General features: G+C 36.9%; 1 protein-coding gene across 8 annotated transcripts in view; it reads right to left on the reverse strand.

The window, feature by feature from the left end:
• The window catches only part of ATF7IP (activating transcription factor 7 interacting protein), a 76,822-nt gene that overhangs the window by 11,111 nt on the left and 43,483 nt on the right, over positions 1–22,228 (reverse strand). For 3 of the 8 annotated variants that reach the window (XM_057389530.1, XM_057389524.1, XM_057389518.1), the window contains exons 7-11: positions 22,080–22,153; positions 21,467–21,555; positions 19,539–20,177; positions 17,960–18,027; positions 1,974–2,052 (exon numbers count right to left, since the gene is read on the reverse strand). In XM_057389530.1, coding sequence (XP_057245513.1) covers positions 1,974–2,052; positions 17,960–18,027; positions 19,539–20,177; positions 21,467–21,555; positions 22,080–22,153 — 949 coding nt within the window. Of the gene's footprint in view, positions 1–1,973; positions 2,053–8,313; positions 16,520–17,959; positions 18,028–19,538; positions 20,178–21,466; positions 21,556–22,079; positions 22,154–22,228 lie in introns of those variants that run through there. The other 5 variants (XM_057389493.1, XM_057389507.1, XM_057389499.1 and 2 more) reach the window with 3 other exon arrangements.

Raw genomic sequence — 22,228 nt, forward strand, 5'->3', positions numbered from 1 at the left:
AACTTTTCGATAGAAAATAATTAGCTGCAATACCCTATAATACTGTAACATGCTACTTTAAAACATAGCACAAATCCATTTTAATCTATCTGCTGGGTGTTTACAGAATATTAAGTAGGACTGGAGAGGTTAACCYTACCTGACAGGCTTGCACAATCTCAAGGCAATCATCTTTTTATCTTTTTGAGACCTAACCCTCAGAAAGATGACAGTGATAAAAACTTGCTCGCCTCAGCTATTCTGCCACTCCACTCATCAGTTCAAAATTCTGGCTGAAAAGGACCTCTGGTGGCCGTGTAGTCCAATTTCTTGTTCAAGTTGGACTGTCAACAACAATTAATTCAAGTGATCTGTGGTTTTGTCCTGCTGAATCTTGAAAACATTCAAGATGAGAGTTTCCACCATCTCTATGTGCAGCACTATGGTGATTTCTTTCCTCCTTAAGCACAATTTGAACCTCCTGAACTTGCAGTTCATGACCACTGTCCCTTACTGTATCACCTGGAACTGCTGAGGAGAGCTGTGCTCTGTCATCTTTGTAACTATCCTCCAAGTGGCTGTAGGCTGCTCTTATGTTGTCTCTTGCTTTGCTCTTCACCAGGTTGTGCACTCCAGGCCTTCACCATGCTGACACCATCAGTGGGGTCTCTCCAGTGCTACCACCACTCTCCTGAGCTTGAAGAGGGAGCCAAAACTGGATACCATATTTCAGCTGTGGTTCCACCAGTGTCAGTTTAGGGGAATACTTACTTGAAATGAGAACACACTGTTGGCTCATAATCAATTCACTGAGCACCACAAAACCTCTACTGATAAGAGAACCAGACAGTCAGCTATCTGAATTGCATCATGCTTCCCTAATACTTGCCTACCTCACACCCTCCCCTTCTGGCAGTGACATGGAACTGTTCGAGGTCAGGCTGGATGGGCCCTGAGCAACATGGTCCAGTGCAAGGTGTCCCTTCCCACTGCAGGGGGGTTGGAATGAGATCATCTTTATGATCCTTTCCAACCCAAACCATTCTAGACTCCATGATTTCTTCTTCACTGGAAGAAAAGCTACCACATGCCAATGATTTTCTACATTTGTAATACAAATACAAAGCAAGTCAAGCTATTAAGAATGTTTGTGTAGAACTTGAATGCACTAGCTAGAGAAATAACTATCGAGGTTGCCCAAAGGAATCCAATCTCTAGGTGGCTGGACTTCAGAATGCAGGGCAGGGATATGCATTTAGAGATGACACAGAATGAAAATTAAACTCCAGTAGTAGAAATGTGATTTTTTTTCCAATGAAAATGACAATACCATACATGGTTTTAAGTAGAAACTCTTATTACTTCTGTGAAGTATTATCATTCTTCACTAATCCAATGCTAACTATAATTAGACTGGCCTACATTTACACAAGACTTATATAAAAAGAAATGTGTTCTTTTAAAAGATGAAGTGCATCCAAACTGCCAAAGTATATAAAAGCATGACTATATTTACTCTGCTGTTGGCATACAGTCCTAAAGCAAACAACAGTTTGCATTTGGTCTTTAAACTCTTGCACACAAAGTGTTCTAGCTAAACAAAATATTAGAAGCCGTAATACTCTAATGCCTAAATATGAACTGTAGAATGAAAAGGTCTTCAATATAATCAGTAAACAAAAAAAAAAATCTAGAAGAGCTTTCTAAAATATCAAGAACTCAAACATCTCAAATTACCCCCCAAGCCTGAGGTATTTAAGCACAGACAGAAATAATGCTTAAATTAAGGCAAAAGTAAAAATCTTAAAGACTGTAAGCAAAATTCCTTTTATTCAACACCTAACCGAATTTTTTAACAGTCCTAGTTAACTGAAACACCAAGAGAAAAAATACACTAAGTAGAAACAGAAGTTTATTCCTTTCTGTCATTCACGGGATGAAATAACACTTGTAGCTCAATTATCCCTGCAGCTAGCGAAGTTTTTTTCACCCACCTTGAGAACAGCCATCATCCTCTTCATCCAGTGTAAGATCAATGACACCTCCTGATTCACTTCCTGCGACCTTCCCGCTCTGAAAGACAAAACTCCTTTGTTTTGCAAAAGCAAATCCAGGGAACACAGATGGAAAAGGGATGCACATTGAACATTCAGAAGGAGAGCTCTCAGAATTGATACTTATTAGAAAGAAACTGATGAAATGAGCAAGAGAAGGTAATTTCAGACAAATATCCCAGCACTTGAAAAACAGGTGATAACCAAATGACTGCATTGCAGTAAAAAGCATTAATGTATTTTCAGCTTTGTAAGGATTAAAAAGCCCTGATGAATGGAAGCATATTGCTGTTTTACAGGTAAATGCATAACAATTTGCTGTCATRAAGTATATTCAACTATGATACCTAATATTTTAATCCAGTTGTATCCTGTGCTCTCCTCTGTAGTGGTGTAACTCTGATGGAGCAGTCATCAGGGATAATATATTACTTATCTTGAGATAGCTTGGCCTGTATACTTACAAAGACACTGACTTCACATTAAGAAAAAGGGAAAGCTGCATTGAAACTTGTATGCTTGCAAAACATATCAAAAGCCATCAGAAAACTCCAGTTGTATCCAGTAATTTCAATAGTGTAATCTCATCCATTATAATGAATTATAGCATTCTATTATTCTACAAGCAAATCTATTTTTAGCCATCCCTTTAAAGAGCATAAAGGAATCTTTTAGGCTATTGCAAAAGTTAAATGTTTTAACAAAAAGCCCTAGGAGACCATCAAACAAGATTTATCTTCTGGATCAACGCTGTTCCTTGACTGGTCAGACCGCAGGGACCACCACCATTTATCTTTAGGTGATGAAAAAACTATGGGAGAGGTCTTACATATTTCTGTGGTTTTAAATATACTTTCTGGGAAAAAAAAGGGATTATATCAATATCTAGTTCCTTAAACTTGTTACGAAGACTAGTTGTGGTTTCTTTTTGTTGTTTTGTGGAAGAGATTATCACTTATTGTTGGACTGAACTGCTACTGATTTATGGATTAGTCAACAAGGTCTCTTAGGGCAGACAAAGTGTTACAAAAGCACCATAATTATCCAAAATCTCTGAGCAATTAACATGGAAAAAACATAAGAGTTACCAGACGCACATGGTCGGCCTTATACACCCTAGGAATATCAGAGATTTTTCTGTGCAGTCAAATGGGGTCAAAGCCTAAGCATTGAGATTATCTGCTCTATGACCTTCATTTGGGTAACACCGAGGCTTTAAGCAACTCTGAAAGGCAATTCTCATGTAGGCATGGCTCTGAGGAGAGGCAAAAGAGGTATCATGATTACTAAAGGAAGCAGAAGCTGTCTAAATTATCAGTCACTGAATTTGGAGGGCCTGACATGATAACTCTCTTCATTATGCATTATTAGAACCTGATTTCTTCTTGCCTTAAGTTCTGATGCTGCCACTGACAAACTCTTCTAATAAAACACAACACGCAATTTGAGTAAGAAATATCTAACTACTTATGTTCATAGGTGATAGAGAAGATCACTATAGGGATTCATCTTTGCAATACATAGAGAAACGTATTTCAGAATTATTAACCATGGAATTTTTTTGTTGTGTGGTTTCTACTTAAAATACTTTCTAGCTTCAGGTTTCTTACTATGATGAGCTGATTTACCCACTTGAAGCTTAGGACAAAGGCACATTAATGACAAATTGATTAGCATGAAGCCAAGAGGAATTTCATTCCAACTTGATCTTCCCAGCCAACAATGTGCATTTTGAACCACGGCTCCCTCTGCCAGGAGAAAGCAGACTGAAAAATGGAGAGGGAGATTTATAAAGAACTGGAAAAAGAAAAGAACTAACACCAAGCTATTAATTTCTTCCCACTAAGAAATATATTGGCTCGAAGTAATTCCTTTCAATTCTTCCTCTGCAAGGAAATCAAAGTCCTCAGAAAAATACTCTGCATGACAGCTAACTGTTTTAAAGCCCTGGTTGACTGTGCCAATCAGGAAAGCTGTTTGAATTTCCAAGCCAGCAAGTGTCATGGCATGCATTTCTTTATTTTGGTGTGTCTGGAAGGCCAAAATCTTGAGTTAGCTCAACCGGCAACTACTAAATCAACTCAACCAACAAGGTCTCATACATGTAATTCTCAGTTGGAAAGACCTTCTCTTAGCCAGCCATACTATTCAAGGTTTTTTAGTAAATGACCCTGGATAGCACTCTCCTCAGCAGGAGCTTTCTAGAAGTAGTTAGCCCTAGAAGCTGCAGATCCGCAGGGCAGCCTTTGAGCRGAAATCTGTGGCACACCCCAGTCTTGGTTCCAGGGCAAACATTCCAGCTATTCCAAGCAGATGCTGTACTCAAAACAGAGCACACAATCAAGTTCTGTCTCCCGAGCCTCCCCATCTAGATTCCCCTACTTCACCAACCACGTATTCCCCTTAAATGAAATTTAGGGGCACAGGAAAATCTTAAGAAAACTTGAAAAAAATGAAAAAGCTGAACATTGGGTTTCCTACCTAGGAGAGCATGGTTTAGGCAGGGTATTGCCACACAAAACAGACTGCTCATCATGCCTGTCATAAAGGTCAGGATTTTGACTATTTGCAGCATCCACCTACATTCAAAAGGATGAGAAGCATCCATTTCTACATCCTGCAGTGTTGGCATGCACAGTTTTCAGATAACTGCAGGTATCTCAAATTCAGCAATGAAAAGGAAATTCAGGAAGAATTCACCTGTGAATCAGGTGTTAGAAGACTGGTCCACCCTACTTCCCTCTGGTAAAATTTGACATCTCCATAATCTGAGACAGCAACTTTATCACCTTATTTCAGATTTTTCTGGAGTATGGACCCTACTAGGATGGTTAAGACCTATAAATTGAACCATGTGGCATAATCTCTGTGAAATGCAAGTAATGAGTTTCCAGAAGCCTCTATGCTCAACCAAACAAGAAAATAAAACCACCCCTTCTTAGCATCGTGACTATTTTTTCTAGTACAAGGACTTGTAAAAACTCCAGTTAACAACAAAATTATGTTTGAGTCAAGGCTACAGAGAAACAACTGCTCTTCCTCAAATGGAGGGAATGGGATTCTGTGGAGCAGACTGCCATGTTATCCATTAATAATGCAGATTCAGATGTGCTGCTCTGAGCAAAATTAAAACCCAGCTTCAGAATGCTTGCACCCCTGAAGAAGTCAAGGTAGAGCCAGGCACTGGACTTTCAGTCATATATGAACAACACTTCCATTTGTGTCAAAAACTGAAACAAGAGGACAAGTCTTTCAACTCCTAATATTAGATTTCAGCAAGCATTTGGGTAGAGACTGGTAAAGCAGAAAAGCAAAGTCAAAGCATTCTGGTCTGCTATCACTTTTTAGATACCTCCAAACACAACAAGCCAACAACAACGTGAAACTGCTTCAGCTGATCTCTGCAGAACAAGATGATGTCATCTTAACACCATTTTATCAGTGCAGCCACACTAGTGAAATAATAAAAACCATCAACGAGAACCCCAAATATATGCCTGATGTTTTAGTTCAAACATTGCCTAACGAGTCTTAGTAACAAAGAATCCACCCACCTTAGAGTACAAATAAGATGAAACACAAACAACCACAGCAATATAAAGTGATTGGTATATATTTGAAACTTTACAGTTACAAATAACAAACACAAAATCAAACAAAGCCAACCAAAGTGAACAAAGCCACTACCCTCCAAGCCAGCCTGTCATCATTTGTCAGAACCAGCACAGCAGTTTCCAGAGCAAACAGAAGCTGCACTTAAATTGGATTGTTTACAACATTATCTGGGCAATTTTTCTAGTAATCTAGCAAAAGAAAGTTTACTCGGAGATTTAAAAGAAATGTAAGCTACCAAACACCCTTCTCCATTCTTTTACTGCTCATGTATCTTAATGTATGTGCCTTTAAATTCCAAGTAAGTATAAATCCTCCAAAATACAGTCATTCACATTAACATTTTGGATCTGTTTTATTCATAGCAGGTGAGCAAAGTTTGTATACTCTGAAGTAGCAATGGACTGGAACATCCAGCTAATTACACCTGTATCAGAATGACCTTAATTTAAATACCTCTCTCCTTTCATATGGCAGTCAGCAGTGCAATAACCTTAACATAAAACAATGAAATTAATAAAGTGAATTAAAAATGGAATTAAAAATTCAATCTAACAAGTCCCACTCTGAAAATGCCAGAGTTTTAAATATGTATGTGAACATATTCCTACGCTGTAGGAAGAAAGTGAGAAAAATACAAGACTTCATCTTTTCCTGACTTCCCTTAATATAGCCACATCACTAGTCTTCAGCTGGTAGGTGAATTTCCATTTGCAATTAAGATAATTTTGCATAAAGCAAYGTCTCCTGCAACTGAAAATTTCATGCTGAAGTCTAATGTTGATCCAACCCAAGACAACACATGCAACTTAGAGCTGAAAGGCAAAACACAAGGTGAAGTGAGGGTAGTGGACTGCAAGGTACGACTAACAGCAGAAACAAAGGTGAAAAACAGAAGCAGGAGGAGGAAAAAAAGTAGCAGTGGAACAAGGAATAACAAACCATGCAGCAACTGAGCATGCACTACCACAAATATGGAAGGATGGGGTAAGCGTATTTCAAAGTTACTTCACTATTCTCAGTGTTGTGCATTTTTCCTGAAAGAGCCCATAAAGAAGAAAGCCCTTCACGCTTAGAATTTTAACCTGCTTTGAAAAGTGTGCTCTTTAAAAAAAATCGTGTGAAATTGAAGCCCCTCTGCCACAGTTGCTTTAGTCTGCAAACTCATGTCCACACCTACTGCAATTACCAACATGAAATGATCTGTTTGTGTGGCAAATGCCCCAGGCAAGCATCTCACTTGGCAAGTGTGAAGGAAAAGTATTTTAATGACAGAATGTGTGAAAGCTGCAACTGGAAGACCATACAAGAAAGGGCAAAAACGAAAGAGTTAATACTCATCCCTTTCAAATATCTGAGTGAAACATGCCAAGTCCTGAAAGAGATGTCATAGACTCTTCTAAATGCCTGTTCATCAGTTACATGGAAACTGCTTTATTGTGCATATGGGAGTTTGAACAATTGAAAAGTACGCATAAAATGAATGCAACTATTCAAATTAATGCGTTTTTTTCACTTAATATTAGAAATCAGCATTTCTAAGTGTTCTGACCGCAAAGTTTTTTCTAAAAGTAACATTTTAAGATTTTTGTCACCATGAAAACTACTAGAAACAGACTTCGTTTTAATTAATTGTGTAAAATCTCTATTTACATTTCAGTAATTACATTTCAATCCAGTGATCTCTGAAAAGGATCAGTAAAAACTACCTATGCTTACAATTTCATGCATTTTCAACTGCATATGCAACATTATCTCTGCTTTCTTCAATCCCAACCACTCAAGAACCACTCTTCAAGAACTGAAGAAAGCACTGAGAAATAGATGGGCTGACAAATAAGATATACTTGTGGGGATAATTGCTAGGAATAACCAGCAATAAGCAGTTTTCCTTGAGAAAGGAAAGAATTATACACTGACTTTCTAAAACCAGCATCATATGGACATTTTAGAAATTTATACAGTAAGTGCAACAGAAAAGCGGTTCTTAGAAGTAATAAAATCATGAAACTTGTCACAGATTCATACGGTGTCACCTGAACCTGAAGCCACAATTAAGATTTGCAATAAAATCCATGTAAATGTTTCATAATTAAGAACTTCTTTCTTTTGGAAGACGGTCATTGGATCCTATATGTCATTGACTGCAATATCAAATAATCAATTACTCTACATGCTAGCAAATACTGTATTAATAAAGGGGAATCAGATGGGCATCAGCCTTGCAATAAAATGAGGAGCTGTCTCTGGTGTTCAAGTGATTCTGAAGCTGTTTCTCCATCTACCTAGAAAAGTAGGGACATGGAGACAGGCTACAACCATTATATGTGCTTTTCCACTTGCAGAGACCATTTTACACTGTTTTAAAATGCACCGGAGTGGGAGAAACAACATCACCTTAGCTTTGCTATCTAGCAACGTTTTTTAGATCATTACTGCTACAAATGAGGTTGAATCACCATTTGGAATTTTGAAAAGCAAGGAAAGAAAAAATGGTGGTGATGGGTGTAAAAAAAGCTATTCTAATACCACAAGGAAAACAAATGTAAGGAAGGAGACAATTTATATTCCAAAGCACATATGGTAGACATGATAATTGAGAGAATTTATCTCCCACCATAATTGCAATTGTGGAATTTAACACAAAAAGAACAACTTAATACACTACAGCACATATAAACCAATGGCAAACTATTGTAGAAAACTGGGAAAGAAACCTCTAAAGCTCAAATTGAACAGCCCAACAACATGCATATATATTGTACCAAGTGAAAAACTAAAAGCTACAAGCAGTATTTTGATGCAAGTTCTGAATATGCGCTTCTCTACTCACACACGATATATATTAATTTAGAAGTTTTGGTATTATATAACGCCACAGTTCAGTTCATCACAAAAAGATAGCAAGGTTGTTGATTGCAATGCCACCTGCTTTTCATAAAGGAACATTTCAGCATGTAAAAGTGAAAAATTAAGGGGGAAAAATGAAAAAATACATTGCAAAAATAAAAAAAAATAATTCGAGTAGCAAAGACCAAAATTCTGAAGATTAGGTGTGCCAAACTGACACAGTGCAGACAATTTTATTATTAATCATCCCTACTATAACAAACTAGAAAAAATCTGGAGGTTGTAAACCAGACAATTTATGAAGCATCACACCATCACAACAATACATGATGCASCAAAGCGTTATATAATAGCAAAATCAATCTTAAATTATGGGTAGTGATGTTAAAAATATGGTCTGGGAATGGGGTGCATGTAGATAGAGTGGCCAAGGTGTGTTTGTATGTATAATTGTAAGGTCAGAATTTCATTTTTAGTCATCCATATACACAACTACATATTTCAAGCACAGTTTAAGCAGTTGTGAAAATTACTTTTTTTTAATACATTTGTGAGCATATTTCAGTCACTGACTCCTTCAGTGTCAGATTTATCACTTCTCAACTGTTATTTTTTCCAATGCAGTAACTCCCACAAAACTGAAGTAATTATTTCAGCCTTGGAAAGATGCCATGAGAATCTACTCAACCATGTACCAAACGCATTTGTCATATCTTACCAAGATAAAAAGGAAAATGGTAATGCAATAAAGGAAGCAGTTTACCAACATCAAAGTTTACACAAACCAAATTTCACAGTGCTGCAATACATGTTTTGATACTATGCGGTTGCATATTTGTATAACACTCAAAAACACTTTTGACAGACATTTTATATTGCATTCACAAGATTGCTACACTCTCCTCACCCTTAACTGGTATTGTGCAACACTTCCTACAGAACAAGAACAATGCAAGCATGGAAAAAATGAATAACCAGTCATAGTAACCTCAAAGAATTATATACCCTCTCATTTCTTTGGTGCAAAGAGCAGATGTTAGCTTGGCTACACCTATTAACAAGAACATAAATAAGAGACTGGTTGCCAGAACTGATTTTAGATGCTCACAATCATAGTCCCAAGTAGAAGTTACAAAGAAACACATGACACAATGCTAGAAGTATTTTTTACAGATGTGATTCACTTTTTCCTTTATCACAGTTAAAAGGGTATATAATAAACACAAACATACATTCATGCACACACATCCCTTTACTGGTTTTCACCCTTTGAAAGTGAAACATCTACCTTATTTCCCCAAGACTCACTGAGTTTCCCAATAGTACCATGTGGGGTGGCCATCTTGGATGGTGGAAGATCATCTCATTTAACAGTAAATATATTTATAATACTTTTCACATTAGTTTACGGCAGCTTTTAAAAGTTATTACCTATGCCTGGAGTAATGACATGATCAGTTAGATTGTTTAAACATCACTCCCAATTTTTTTGGCCCCAAATGACAAATTTGAGTTTATAATACACAAGTATACCCATTAAAAACTGCTCTCAGTAGCTGAGGGTGCTGTAGGTAACACACACAGTCACAGGTAAAGACAACTAACCTTAAAAGTCACACATTTTAATTGTGTTCCTTAAATCAGCCATCCAACTCAGCTACCTGATTTCCTGGTAACAACTTTATGATTTAGTTTTCTACTTAGGCAAAGATTCCACCTCACGGATGACAGCTAGTTGCATTTTAAACATCACAARCGTAACTCCAGGGTCAGAGACAAAAGTCACGTAGCCCATTTTACATATATAACTATAAACGTTTATTTTCAGAGAAAAAAACATGAAATGCAAGGGAACATATTCATCTATAATAATTAGACAATATAAAATAGCTGCTTATAAMCTGTAAGCTGACATATCCACTTTGCTCATATTGTTTCCCAAGAGAGACTCACAAAGTTTGTTACACACTGCAGGGTAAAGAGATAGGAGTTACAAATGTACTTTATTAATGTTTTACCAGATGAATTTCCAATAGTCAGGAAAATAGCTTAAATTAAACTGTAGTTCAACCAAATACATCAAGCTATGTCAGAAACAATGGGAAATTGATAGGATACTGCTGGACTTTTATTTAATAAACTAACAGTAGCTGTAAGGTGAAATGCACAGATGAAATTCAGATTGAAAAGAAGCTTTACTCCTTAACAGGATAAGGTGCACATGAAGTAGGGAACAGAAAAAAAAATACTCAACTATTCACCTGACTTGGTGTTTTAATAAATATAATGCAAACATTCTTGAAGATTGACTTACACCAGACATTTTTAACACATCAAACTCTGTTAAGATTTGTTCAGTGTTATGTTACAGTATAATAACACTGCTCTCATAGGTTTTCTCATTCTACCATAGCTATATTTATATAATATATATAAATCCTGTATCTATAACTGGGATTAATACTAAAATACTTTCAAACCATTCTAAAGATTTGCTATATAATTTAAAATGCCTTTGCCTCTATAACAATAATATTTATCCCAATACATTAAAAGTGCTTGTCATGTCTTCAGAAATGCTACTCAAGGACCCGAGGCACTGGAACTGCCATTGGTAAAATCACTGGGGCCAAATAGCAACCCTTAAATTTCTGTTTACACAGAAAAAAGCTGCAGATGAAAGACTAACACAGACATAGTAAGATGCCCCCTTCCACATCCCTGCAGCCACTCCTTTTGGAGCAAGAAGAAGAGAGAAAGGCTGAAAAAGAAGAAACAGTCATATAGCAAAATTGCATGTCCAAACTGCTTACTGAAAACTTTGACTATACTGACCTAAACAGCAACTGCTGAGAAGCTGTACAGTTCACAATAACCAGAGGTACTAGACTAAAACCACAACAAAACCAAGAACAAATTCAATTTCAAAGCACCCTTCCAATGCCTTCGGGTATTTGACACTGTGCACAGTGGAACTCTTCACATGGTACAGAGAAGGTGCATTTAGAAAAGAAAATTTAACATACTTTAAGATACCATGCCAACGTCATAAAAACAAAAATTAGAGTACCCCTCAAAGTAACAGCTGAGATTTCCAAACTTAACAGGAAAACACAGAGAAAACAAGTTCTAGATTCACAGCACTAGTATCAAAGCTGAATTATGAAAATGAGATGCAAAACTAAATTTATGGAAGTATTATATAAGGAACCAGTCATTCTCCACTGTTTCCAGGGTTATCTCCATCAAAGGAAATGGAATTTAATCAATAATACAGCAGCTAGTAGGAAAAAAAATTAATTTAGTTGACTAAACTAAGTCCTGGTTTTTCATTTGTGTTGTTTATTTGGGTTTGGTTTTTTTTTTTTTTTTTGGTAGAGGATTTTGTTTCTTTGGGGCTTTTTTCGCAACTGAAATGAAACAATCTGATTTTAGGTGAAGATCTAATTAGAAAATTCAAGAATCACAGACTATTTCTTTCAAAAACTATTTGTTATACTTAGATTTTTAAGGGGAATTTTAAATGACGATTGGCAATTTTGCATTAAATGTGCAGCCAAAGTCTAAATCTAAGTTTAGCCAAACAAACCATACTTAACCTGTTGGTTCAACAACAGGTTCCTCTTATAGCAGAAAAATAATGGGAAAAACCCTGAGAAACTCTGTTATCCTGCTGTTTGAGGTTCTCTGCTGACACTGCAACTGAGGAGTACAATTCATGTCCCTTTTGATAGAATTCGGTATGTTCACACATAACTTGTATCACCATAAACTGACTTGAAACTTGACCCTCTGCTCCCCATATTACTGTACTTACAGCCAAAATTGACTTTACAAAAGCAGCAACATATGCATTCTGTTTACTTCAGTTTTTCTAGAAATAAAATACAGGTAGGAAAGATTCATTTAACAATTTGGGTGGGAGGGAAAACAGGAGAAAGATTTTTCACTTATGGAAGGTTACAAAGATGTTCTACTAACAAGAATTAATTCAGATTTTAACAGAAAGCTTAGTAAACAACGATCCCAGGTCTTGTGAAGCAATAATACTAGTCCRAACCATTAAAAAAGAAAGTTCTCCCACAGAAAAAAAACAGAAGCTAGTAATACTACGGTCAGTGGCTTTGAAGTATCAGATTCAAACTGAAGGTAGCAAGAGGACGCTGTACAGCTGGTGCCAACAGAATTAGAATTTAACAAATGAGAGTCCAAAAATACCCAATTATAAACCAATAGAATGGAAGTCAAGTTAGAAGCCAAATGATAATCAAAAAGAATGAGAGGTATGCCAAAATCGGCCAGAAGAGTCCCTGTTTCTGTTTTAATCACCAGCTAGATTCATGTTGAAGAATGAAACCATCAGAAATTTGCTGTTGCACTGAGTCACCCAGATGCAGTTAGAACCAGAGCAGGGCATGTGGTCAGTATGACCACAGCATGCAGCAAGAGGGAACAAAAAAGAATCATCTCCTGGCAACATACTTTTCTTCTTCCTGGAGGGTAAATGTTCAATGCCAGTATGCTGGAAGAAGCAACTACCTTGGACAAACACAGGAACCTTTTTTTTTTGTGGGGGAATAGTAAGATACACCCATCCTGGTGAAAGTTTAGATTAAATTTCTTCAAAAACAAAATTAAATTTACCACTCTGGATGAGTTAGGAATTCTATGAATCCCTAAAATTTGAAAATCTATACTACCCTAAAACACACTAGAATAAGTTACTGCACAGTTCTTCTAAGTTTTGAGAACTGTCCGACCTTTTTTTCACTCTTTCTTCTAGCCATCAGAAAGGATCACTTTCTGTACCATCTCTGATTGATTTATTTTAGGCTTGACAAAATGATCCATGCTTTCTTTCCTATGCTCCAACTAAGGAAGTAGGACTGTGCAGAAGTAATTTTTATATTAACAATTACATCTGACCAAGTATCTCAATCATAAATGAGTATAAGATCAGGATAGAACTTTCAAAACCTTTTAATATTTAATTAGATCCATCAGAAAATGGAGTACTGTGCTGGTCTTACACTCCAGAAAATTAATGCTGTTAAGTATAAACAACCTATACAAGGCAACAAAGGTAAATACTATCAGCAAAGATAAAAACTCCAAAATTCAGGCATCAAGTTCTCTGTACAGACTAGAGCAGTGTCTATATAAATTATATACTATAACAGAGAGATAAATCTAATTCAATATTTGAAAGTCTATGCCAGCAAGGAAGTTCTTCACACAATTAAGAGTTTATCATGGTCAATTTGTTATTTCAGCTGGGATTTTTCTCTATTTTGTCTGCTGTTGAGCAACATCAACACTTCAAGTGAAGTCCTTAGTGTGATAAACCATGTGTGTAGAGTGCATGTGTATACACACATTTGAAAAGGACAAAGCAATTTCTATTCAATTCAGTTATATAATGAAAAACAATTTTAAATGCTACCGTGTTTCTTCTTCCAAAGTGGACCTACCATAATCTGTGATTCCATAACCAATTTTCCATTTTTATTTACAAGAAAATCACTTGTCAGAATCTATGGTGAAAATTATTCTTCACATCCACTATCCTGAGAATTTCTAACCTGTAAAAATCTGTACAAAATATAATGACAGGATCAGTTTACTAATCTGAAGAAGTTAAAACCAAACATATTTGTACAGGGTTCAGTGGGGAAGAACAGGATGCACATCTTGTGAATTACATTATACTGACCCAGACTAGAGTGGAAAGATGATGTGAAATATAAGGAAGGGATTGGTGAGAGGAAATACAAAAAAAAAAAACCTCTCAGCACAGAGACAACATTTAAACTCTAATTATATGGCATTTAAGCAAGAAATTGTTTTCAGCTCTTTCCAGAATGTTTTCCCCATTTCATGCACAACTGAAGAGATCCCAATTTTAATACCAATGTATCAGTAGTGCCTTTGGAGAACACAATGACTGGAATCTTAAGCCAAAGATACTAAGTAGGAAAAGGAAAGCCCTGCAAAGCAAATCTGCAGCCCACAGTGAAAATCAGTTTAGAAGAATGCTTTAAAAAAAAAAAAAAAAAAAGCACAATCCTGTGGTAGGTCTGATAACAATTTGAACAGAGGGTGACAGTAGTTAAGCAATTCCAGGTGTTTTCATGCGTATGTACATATTTGTAGTGCATCTGTGTCTATTTCATTCAGTTTCTACTTTCTTGGTGCTTTTCAGTAATCAAGTATTTGATTTGCAAGATGCTACATTATGCCAGCAGGCACAAAATGGTATGATAAATAACACTTCACAAAATATAAAAGCCACACTCTCAGTGAAGAAAGCCTATCTTCAGCTAAATGGAAATCAGTATCTCCCTTTAATATTTTTTAAATAGTTCTGCTCAGCCACTTCAAAGAGTCCCAGCTGCCACAAAAGGCCATACAAACTCCAAGCCCTGTTTAAGTTTCTGCTCCATAGCTCATATCTTGAGTGTGAACAGGATACTTCTTGCTGAACTAGACCATAAGAAATTTCCTCAGAAGACCAAGTAAAGAAACAACTCTGGTAATTTTTCCATTTAAGCAATTCATTTGAAATCAGCTCTATTACAGAAGCATCAAGTCATTGGTTCTTGTTTTATCACACGCCTTATAAAGACAGGTTTGTTACCGCAGCCTTGAAGGGGACCGGCAGTTAGGCTCCCACTGGTCATGCTCTTGGGGAGAAACACCTTGGAAGAACTGTGGTTCAACAGGACAGGGCTTCTGCAATTCAGAGCTGGGTGTTCCTCAGGGACTAAAGCTACACAGTTAGTGCCAGGTGATACCACAGATTTTGTAGGGAATAAAATTTTGTTTTGTTCTAGAACATGTTTTACAGAAGAGGTGGATGCACCAGATACTGATTCTTTTATCACTTCATTTGGGATCTTGCTATGTAGGTAACTGGGGGCATTATTTTCCATTATATCTGACCAGGCCCTGTAGCGAACCTCTGCAGATCCCCAATAGTGTCTAATAGCAGACTCGGAGCGATGGCCTGTCACTGCCATTATTTCTCTAGGCCCCAGTCCTGCTTCACACAGTAGCTGGATGGTGGTAGTTCGGAGAGAATGATTGGTGTACCGCTGAGAGAGCCTAGCTGCCACACTTATCCTGGGCATCATGGTACCCAGGTAATTAACACCCATTGGTTCTCTTTTGTACCAGACAGGCTGTTCTTGCATTTGCTCTGACGTTAGCTTTAAAGGGTGCAGGTAAAAGGCAGGGGGCTCTGGAGGCAACTTAGACAAATAAAGTTCCAAGGAAAAAACAGGACAGTTTGGATCCCCAGGCATATCATACATTTTACCCATTTTATGAGGATCTTCTCCACATTTTCCTTTGCCAGGATACCTAAACATAGCATACCGACGCCCGTTCTTGTCCTTCTCAACAACAAACGCATCTGGAGCCAGATCTCTCAGAATTTCCCTCCCTCGCTTGGCAAAATGCAACTGCAAATCAAACCACACCTTGTTGACGAGTGCCAGTGGACTGTGCAAACCCAGCACACCAGACTGCTTAATCTTACGCAAGTCCTCGGCAGCTATAGGAGGATGGTGGTGAGTCTCATCCTTTCCCTGCATGCGCAGCATCTTCAGCACGCTCACAAACACCATGTTTGCACTGGCAAACTCTTTGTCCTTCATTAAGCAAATCTGACGATTATAAGGTGGCATTTTGAGATGCCGGTTTAAGCCAGCACGCATTGACTTGTAGCTTGCCACACTGTAGGTATTTCCATCATGATTTCTTATTGTGTAATAAAACTCTCTTAAGATATCATTGAGTTCACTTACTGGGACCAATTCAAAGCTAGGATCCTTGCCATTTTTGGCCAGCCACTGTTTTAATAGGTTAGCTGCCCAGCCAGTCTGCTTGTGGGTGTTTTTGATGCTCTTAGCATCCTCTTCCTCTTCCTCCAAGCCAAAGAGGACATCCTCAGGGAAGTTAAAATTCATCTGTGCTGCTTCTACTGCTTCTTTATTTTCTGATGAAGTCTCTTCCTGTTTCAACTGCTTTTCGAAACAATTGATCAAAGTTGTACCATCAAATATGCCACAGGTATACGGCACACAGTGAACTACTTTTTGATCTGACAGCTGCGAAGTGTGGAGTAATACATAATATTTTGGATTTTACGTAACAAAAAGCAGGTGGCATTAAGTGGATTTTTCAAATGGATGGCATGTCAATTCCATACATCATTAGCCAATTAAAATACATCAGGTCCTTCTTTTTTAACCATGGCATTACACATGCTTTAACTGATTTCATGGAAAGCAAACCTAGAACATACACTACAACAGAAGACTGAAAACCAGAAAACATCCTATGTCTTTTATTTCCCTCCTCCTAGCTCACCTTCCACTGCTAAGTACCACTATCACACATAATCTGCTTTTCTGAATTTTTTCCAGGTTTCAGGCTTAACTGAAGAAAAATTCCAAAATATGCATCTTATACTGAAAATTAAGTCTTAAAACTCTACTACTGTTATYCATTATGGTACTGGATTTCCTACATATCAAGTAGTGACAAGGATTTTAATAGCTATAATCCACAGGTATCTTTGAAAAATCAAGTTCCAAACAACCATTCTTTATGAAATGCCTTAACAGAAAGATAGAGTGAGGCACAGTTTAAAATACTGGCTACCTTTGACAGACTACTTCTAACAGGTGAAAACCAGGATATCATCCAATATATTTTCTTCTTGCTTTGAAACACAATTTAGATCATCTGTACCTTGACACACTAATGAATTAGGAAATGTTGGCTGGAATATATTAATTTTATTTCACTTACTAAAATGACTTCAGGTTAACAGGAACAGTTAAGTATGAGGTGCTTTATGAAATATGTATAAGTAGAAAGASAATCATGAAGAATTTCAAATAGCTTTATTTAAAACTTTAAATTTCAAAGTATGTTCAACAAATTTTAGTCAAGAAATCCAGTAATACTTCGAGTTATCCTTTATTATTAAAATATTATTAGCTATTCCTGAAGAAGGTTTATTTCCCTTTTTTTTTCATCCCATGATATATGGCAATCAAACATTAGAAGCCAAATTTAAAGTTCTGGATTAGTGTGGAAATGAGAATACCACAATAATTTATAAAATATTTATAGCTTTAAATTCAAAACATTCAAAGATTGGGCAGGCTTTACTTTGTATGTTAGCTCTATTTCATCAGACAATTTTTAGCCTGCTCCTGATTTACCAACTCATCTACCTACAAAAACCGCATCAGAAAACTTCTGAAAATATTATCAGAAGTTCATGCTCCAAATAACAATGAATCAGAAGAAGGAAAGTATAAACTGAGAGAAACTAGAAAGGATGGCACAAAAGAAACTAAACTTGTTTCATTATAAGCAACAAAGGTAAAGAACTTTTCTCCTGTGGATTGTAACTTCAGAATTTTGCATAGAAACAATCAAAAGCCTACCTGTGTTGCTCCCTCTGCAGGTCGTTTGTTTGCTGAAGTATCTGTTGGTGGCCTGCTCGTCTGGTTGTCTGAAGGGTCAAGAAATTGTTCATTTGCAGCATTTAATCATTACTAATTATTGCTACCCACTAGACAAATATGAAGGCAATATGCAAAATAGTTTGATACTCAACATTTAGTATGTGACATATTTTATCTTTAGTCCCAATTTTCAATTATAAGTATTGGAGTCTGATTAATGTGCTCCCTTCCTTGTAAGTTTGACAGTGTATTAAAAACATTTTACGACCAATTTCCTTGCCTATCTGAGGACAAAGTATAACTCCAACCTCTCCTTCCTGTGCATGCAAACTGATATTAAACTGAAAAATAATAAAATTATTAAATATTTCCATTTTTAAAAAGCCTGACTGAAAAAAGGATGGTTAAACCAGCTGCAAAATATAACACTGAGACAGGGAGACTGAGTACCTTTATTAGCACCATATTAAACTAGCAATTTACAAAGTTGCTTTAATATCTTATGTAAATATATAAATCTAAATTCTGTCCTCATTCCTTTTCATTTTAACCAGACCTTATCACCAACAGTGCTGGCTCTAATCAGCGTTTCAATTTTGGTGAGAAAACTACTACGGAATAAAGTAAGTCTACAGGAACTGCATAAAATGAGACATATTCTTTGGACACCCAGGTTATCCCTTTTGTCACTATCTCATCTGCCAAAATACTGTTTATGTTGTCTTATATCACTTCTATTTGCTTTAGAGCTAAGAACCAATATAAAACATAAATGTCCAACACTAGGAAGCATACATTTTAGCATAGGTAACTTAGATTTAGGAAAATTAAATTAAACTAGTTTCGATGGCAAGCTCTGCTTATATTGCGCCAAAGAGGAGCTTGCTGTAGCTCCAACTCACAAATCTTGAAGACCTCTTGGAAAAAAAAATTCAAGGTATGTAAAATCAAAAGCGCAGAGTATCATCAGGGCATGGCCAAAGATTGAAAAAAAAAGTATTTTAAAATAGTAACTCTATATATTGATATTTGAGCATTTATTGTGTTTACAGAGTTTATTTAAATACTGCAAGTGTATACTCCTTTTGAACTAGCATTTAGTATTGAACTAATTAGAATTCAGTTGGTTTTTTTTTCTTGTTTTGTTTACTTTTAAGAGTTGTGAAAATTAAGTTATAATTATACTTTCCTTTCAGTATGTCTCTGCTTAGAAAGGCAGTTCATATTATCCTAAGAGGCTGTTTAAAAATAAATACCCAGTCTTAATGGTATGAGTTTCTGACTTCATGCTAAGAATTACATAAATCAAATTCCAAATAAAGCTTAAAAAGCCAAACTGCTGATTCTAAGGGGAGATTATTTTCTGAATAATCTGAACAATGTCTGAAACAGATCTATCATAAAGATAATACTGATCTTGACAATTTCAACAGAAATGCAACCTAGAACCACCATCTCTGTAAAACACATTACAAACAATTTTCCATGGAGTGCAGTTTTATGTCTCCCTCTGACCATTATCCTCCTTTCCCAGTGTCAACATTCAAGTATAACTTACCAATCTTGGGTGCTGCAACGGCGGGTGGTTCAGTAGGAGTTGTACTACCAAATGTAGAGAGGGGAATCTTCATCTGTAGGGGAGCTCGACTGGCGGTTGCATTATAAAGTCCTGAAGTACCCACTGTGGGCAAAGAAGTCCTTGTGGTCTGGGCAACAGGATGTGTAGTAGGAGCAGCCTGCACTGCCAACGTTGTACCTATTGACCCAGCACTGGCGGTAGAGTTCCTCTGAATACCAGGACTGGGCACATGTGGGATGTTATTTGGTTTAGTTGTGTTAGTTGATGCCAAAGACACTGTAGTTTTAGAAAGGCTACCAACTGTAGACGAGTTTTGTACGGATATAAATTCAACGTTGCCTGACTGCTGGTTAGAGACCAAAGTCCCTGTGTGGCTTTGCAGAAGCTGAGGCTGGGATGAGACCGCAACAGGCACATGCAGGATTACGGGCAAAGACTGCAATGAGACAGACACCGACTGAGTGCTGCCGGTGGGCACTTGGTTAGCGCCTACAACTGTAGCTGTGCTAGCTGTGGGAAGAACTGTTGTTGTCAAAGAGCTGGTGGAAGACACTGGAGTCTGAAGCTTAGGATGTCCACTGACAACTGCTGGAGAAGCAGCAAGACTGGAAGCAGGCACTACACACAAAAAAATAAACAAAAAAAATAAGCACTTGAATCGAGTGGGAAGTTTGAGTGCAACACAACAAATGGAAACAATTTATGATGAGCACAGTGAGTCACTGGAACTGGCTGTCCAGAGAGGCTGTGAACGCCCAATCATCATTTTAAGTATTTAAAGTCAGGCTGGACAGGGCTTTGAGCAACCTGATCTTGTGAATGATGTCCGGGACCATGGCAACAGGGTTGGACTAGATGATTTTTAAAGGTCCCTTTCAACCCAAATTATTCTATGATTCTATGAAAAAGATGGTGTATAATTCCTTTTTTTTTCCAAATACAGGCTACAGATACTGTTTTTCTGTTGTATACTGATATTCAATAGCTTGGTTAAATATACAGTCAATACTGCATTTCTAAGAAATGGCATAAAAAATGCATATAAAGAATTATGACACAGGCTTGAAGAAAGCTCCAAGATTTAACCACAAAAGATAGCATTATAAACACTGATTACAGAAATGGCAGAGCAACTGGTGCTTCACAAAACACAAAGAGAAATTATGTGAGTTATAACTAATTTGCCTTGTATAGGTAGGACCTTGTATCCAAAAGGTTCTACCAAAAACAAGTATTAATGTGTCAGAAAAGACATTTGCCTTTATGCGACAAAATTTCAGGGTTAATTCTAAAGATCAGGAGTAAAATACACTACTGAAAGCCAGTACATGCCTACTACGAGATAATCCTGTGGGAAACACTCAGCATTCAATATTAAACAAGCTATTTTTAAACCAAGGACAGTGAGACTATGATGAACGTAATTAATGGTGGGTTTGCGTCTATATTTCCAATAAAATTTTAATCTAGAAATTCCACTTTTCAACATGATTCCTTTAAGAAATGGGTTTTATAATTTCTGTCTAGTTTCCCACTCCATTTCTAAAGTCATTAGATAATGGAAGGCTACCATCAGCATCCTACTGTTATCAAGTACAATACGGTGCCTGAGCCATGTGTTTTACTTCTTGGCAGCCAGTTGTGCTGCCATACCTAACATGCAGTCTCCTGAAGCAGCTAATTTACCCAGAAGTTCTGGTTAGCCAAATCAACATATTTTTTCCCATAGCTGGTAAGCACACCACACAAAAATTAACTGGGAATGTGCCAGAGAGCTCAAAATAATGTTTTGTGTCAGAAAAAAAAGAAGTAAAATTGGTTTTGCTTTGTTTAGTTAGTTACTTCTTTAATGGAAAGCAATAAAACATTTAAGAAAATGTGCTTATAGTCCATAGGGAGTTTCTTACCTGTACTCACAGGAGCTTGAAAAGTTGCTGGTGTGCTCTCTCCTACATTCCTTTTTGACTCCAGCATCTGCCTCACTGTGCCAGCATTTCTAAGGAATGAACTTTCAGTTAGCATTTCTCTCAATAAGCCACATAAGGCATACTTATGAACAGTACAATGGTGAAACAAACCCTAATTTTACAGCTGTTCTTTTCTTTGAGATTTTCTAAACCTATTTTGTGCTTCTCACGCAAATTAACTTTGGGTATTTTCCTACYAAAAAAATACAGAGTTATTGATAAATTTTCAAGTGTTCACACCAAGTTTGCCTTGCATCAAGAAAATTTTCCTGTTCTTAAAATTAAACTTCCACTTCTATCCATAACTTTTTAACCACTAAAACTGATGCAAAGCATCATCCAAATGTAATCAAGAAYAGATTCGATACTGCCAATTCATTACTTCTGTGAAAGCAAATCAAATTTTACAAGTGAAGAGCAATGAAGCAAAAGGAAGAACACTTCAACTAAAAAAAAAAACAAAACAGGAAATACAGGGATTATCCATGACATTAGGTATCTGAAGTGTCCCACTGTAAATTTTAACATGGTCACAGTGATGTGGTTTGCTTACCGATACGTGGCATTGTTTACATTTGTAGTGTCAACAGCTGTTTTTCCTGGAGATACGGGTGCATTTGCTGCATTCTACACAGTGAGAGAGAGAGAGAGAGAGAGAGAGAGAGAGAGAGAGAGAGAGAGAGAGAGAGAGAGAGAGAGAGA

This window comes from Malurus melanocephalus, unplaced genomic scaffold (genome assembly GCF_030028575.1).
Source record: "Malurus melanocephalus ecotype Western Australia unplaced genomic scaffold, MMel_1.1 scaffold_17, whole genome shotgun sequence".
Lineage (NCBI taxonomy): Eukaryota > Metazoa > Chordata > Aves > Passeriformes > Maluridae > Malurus > Malurus melanocephalus.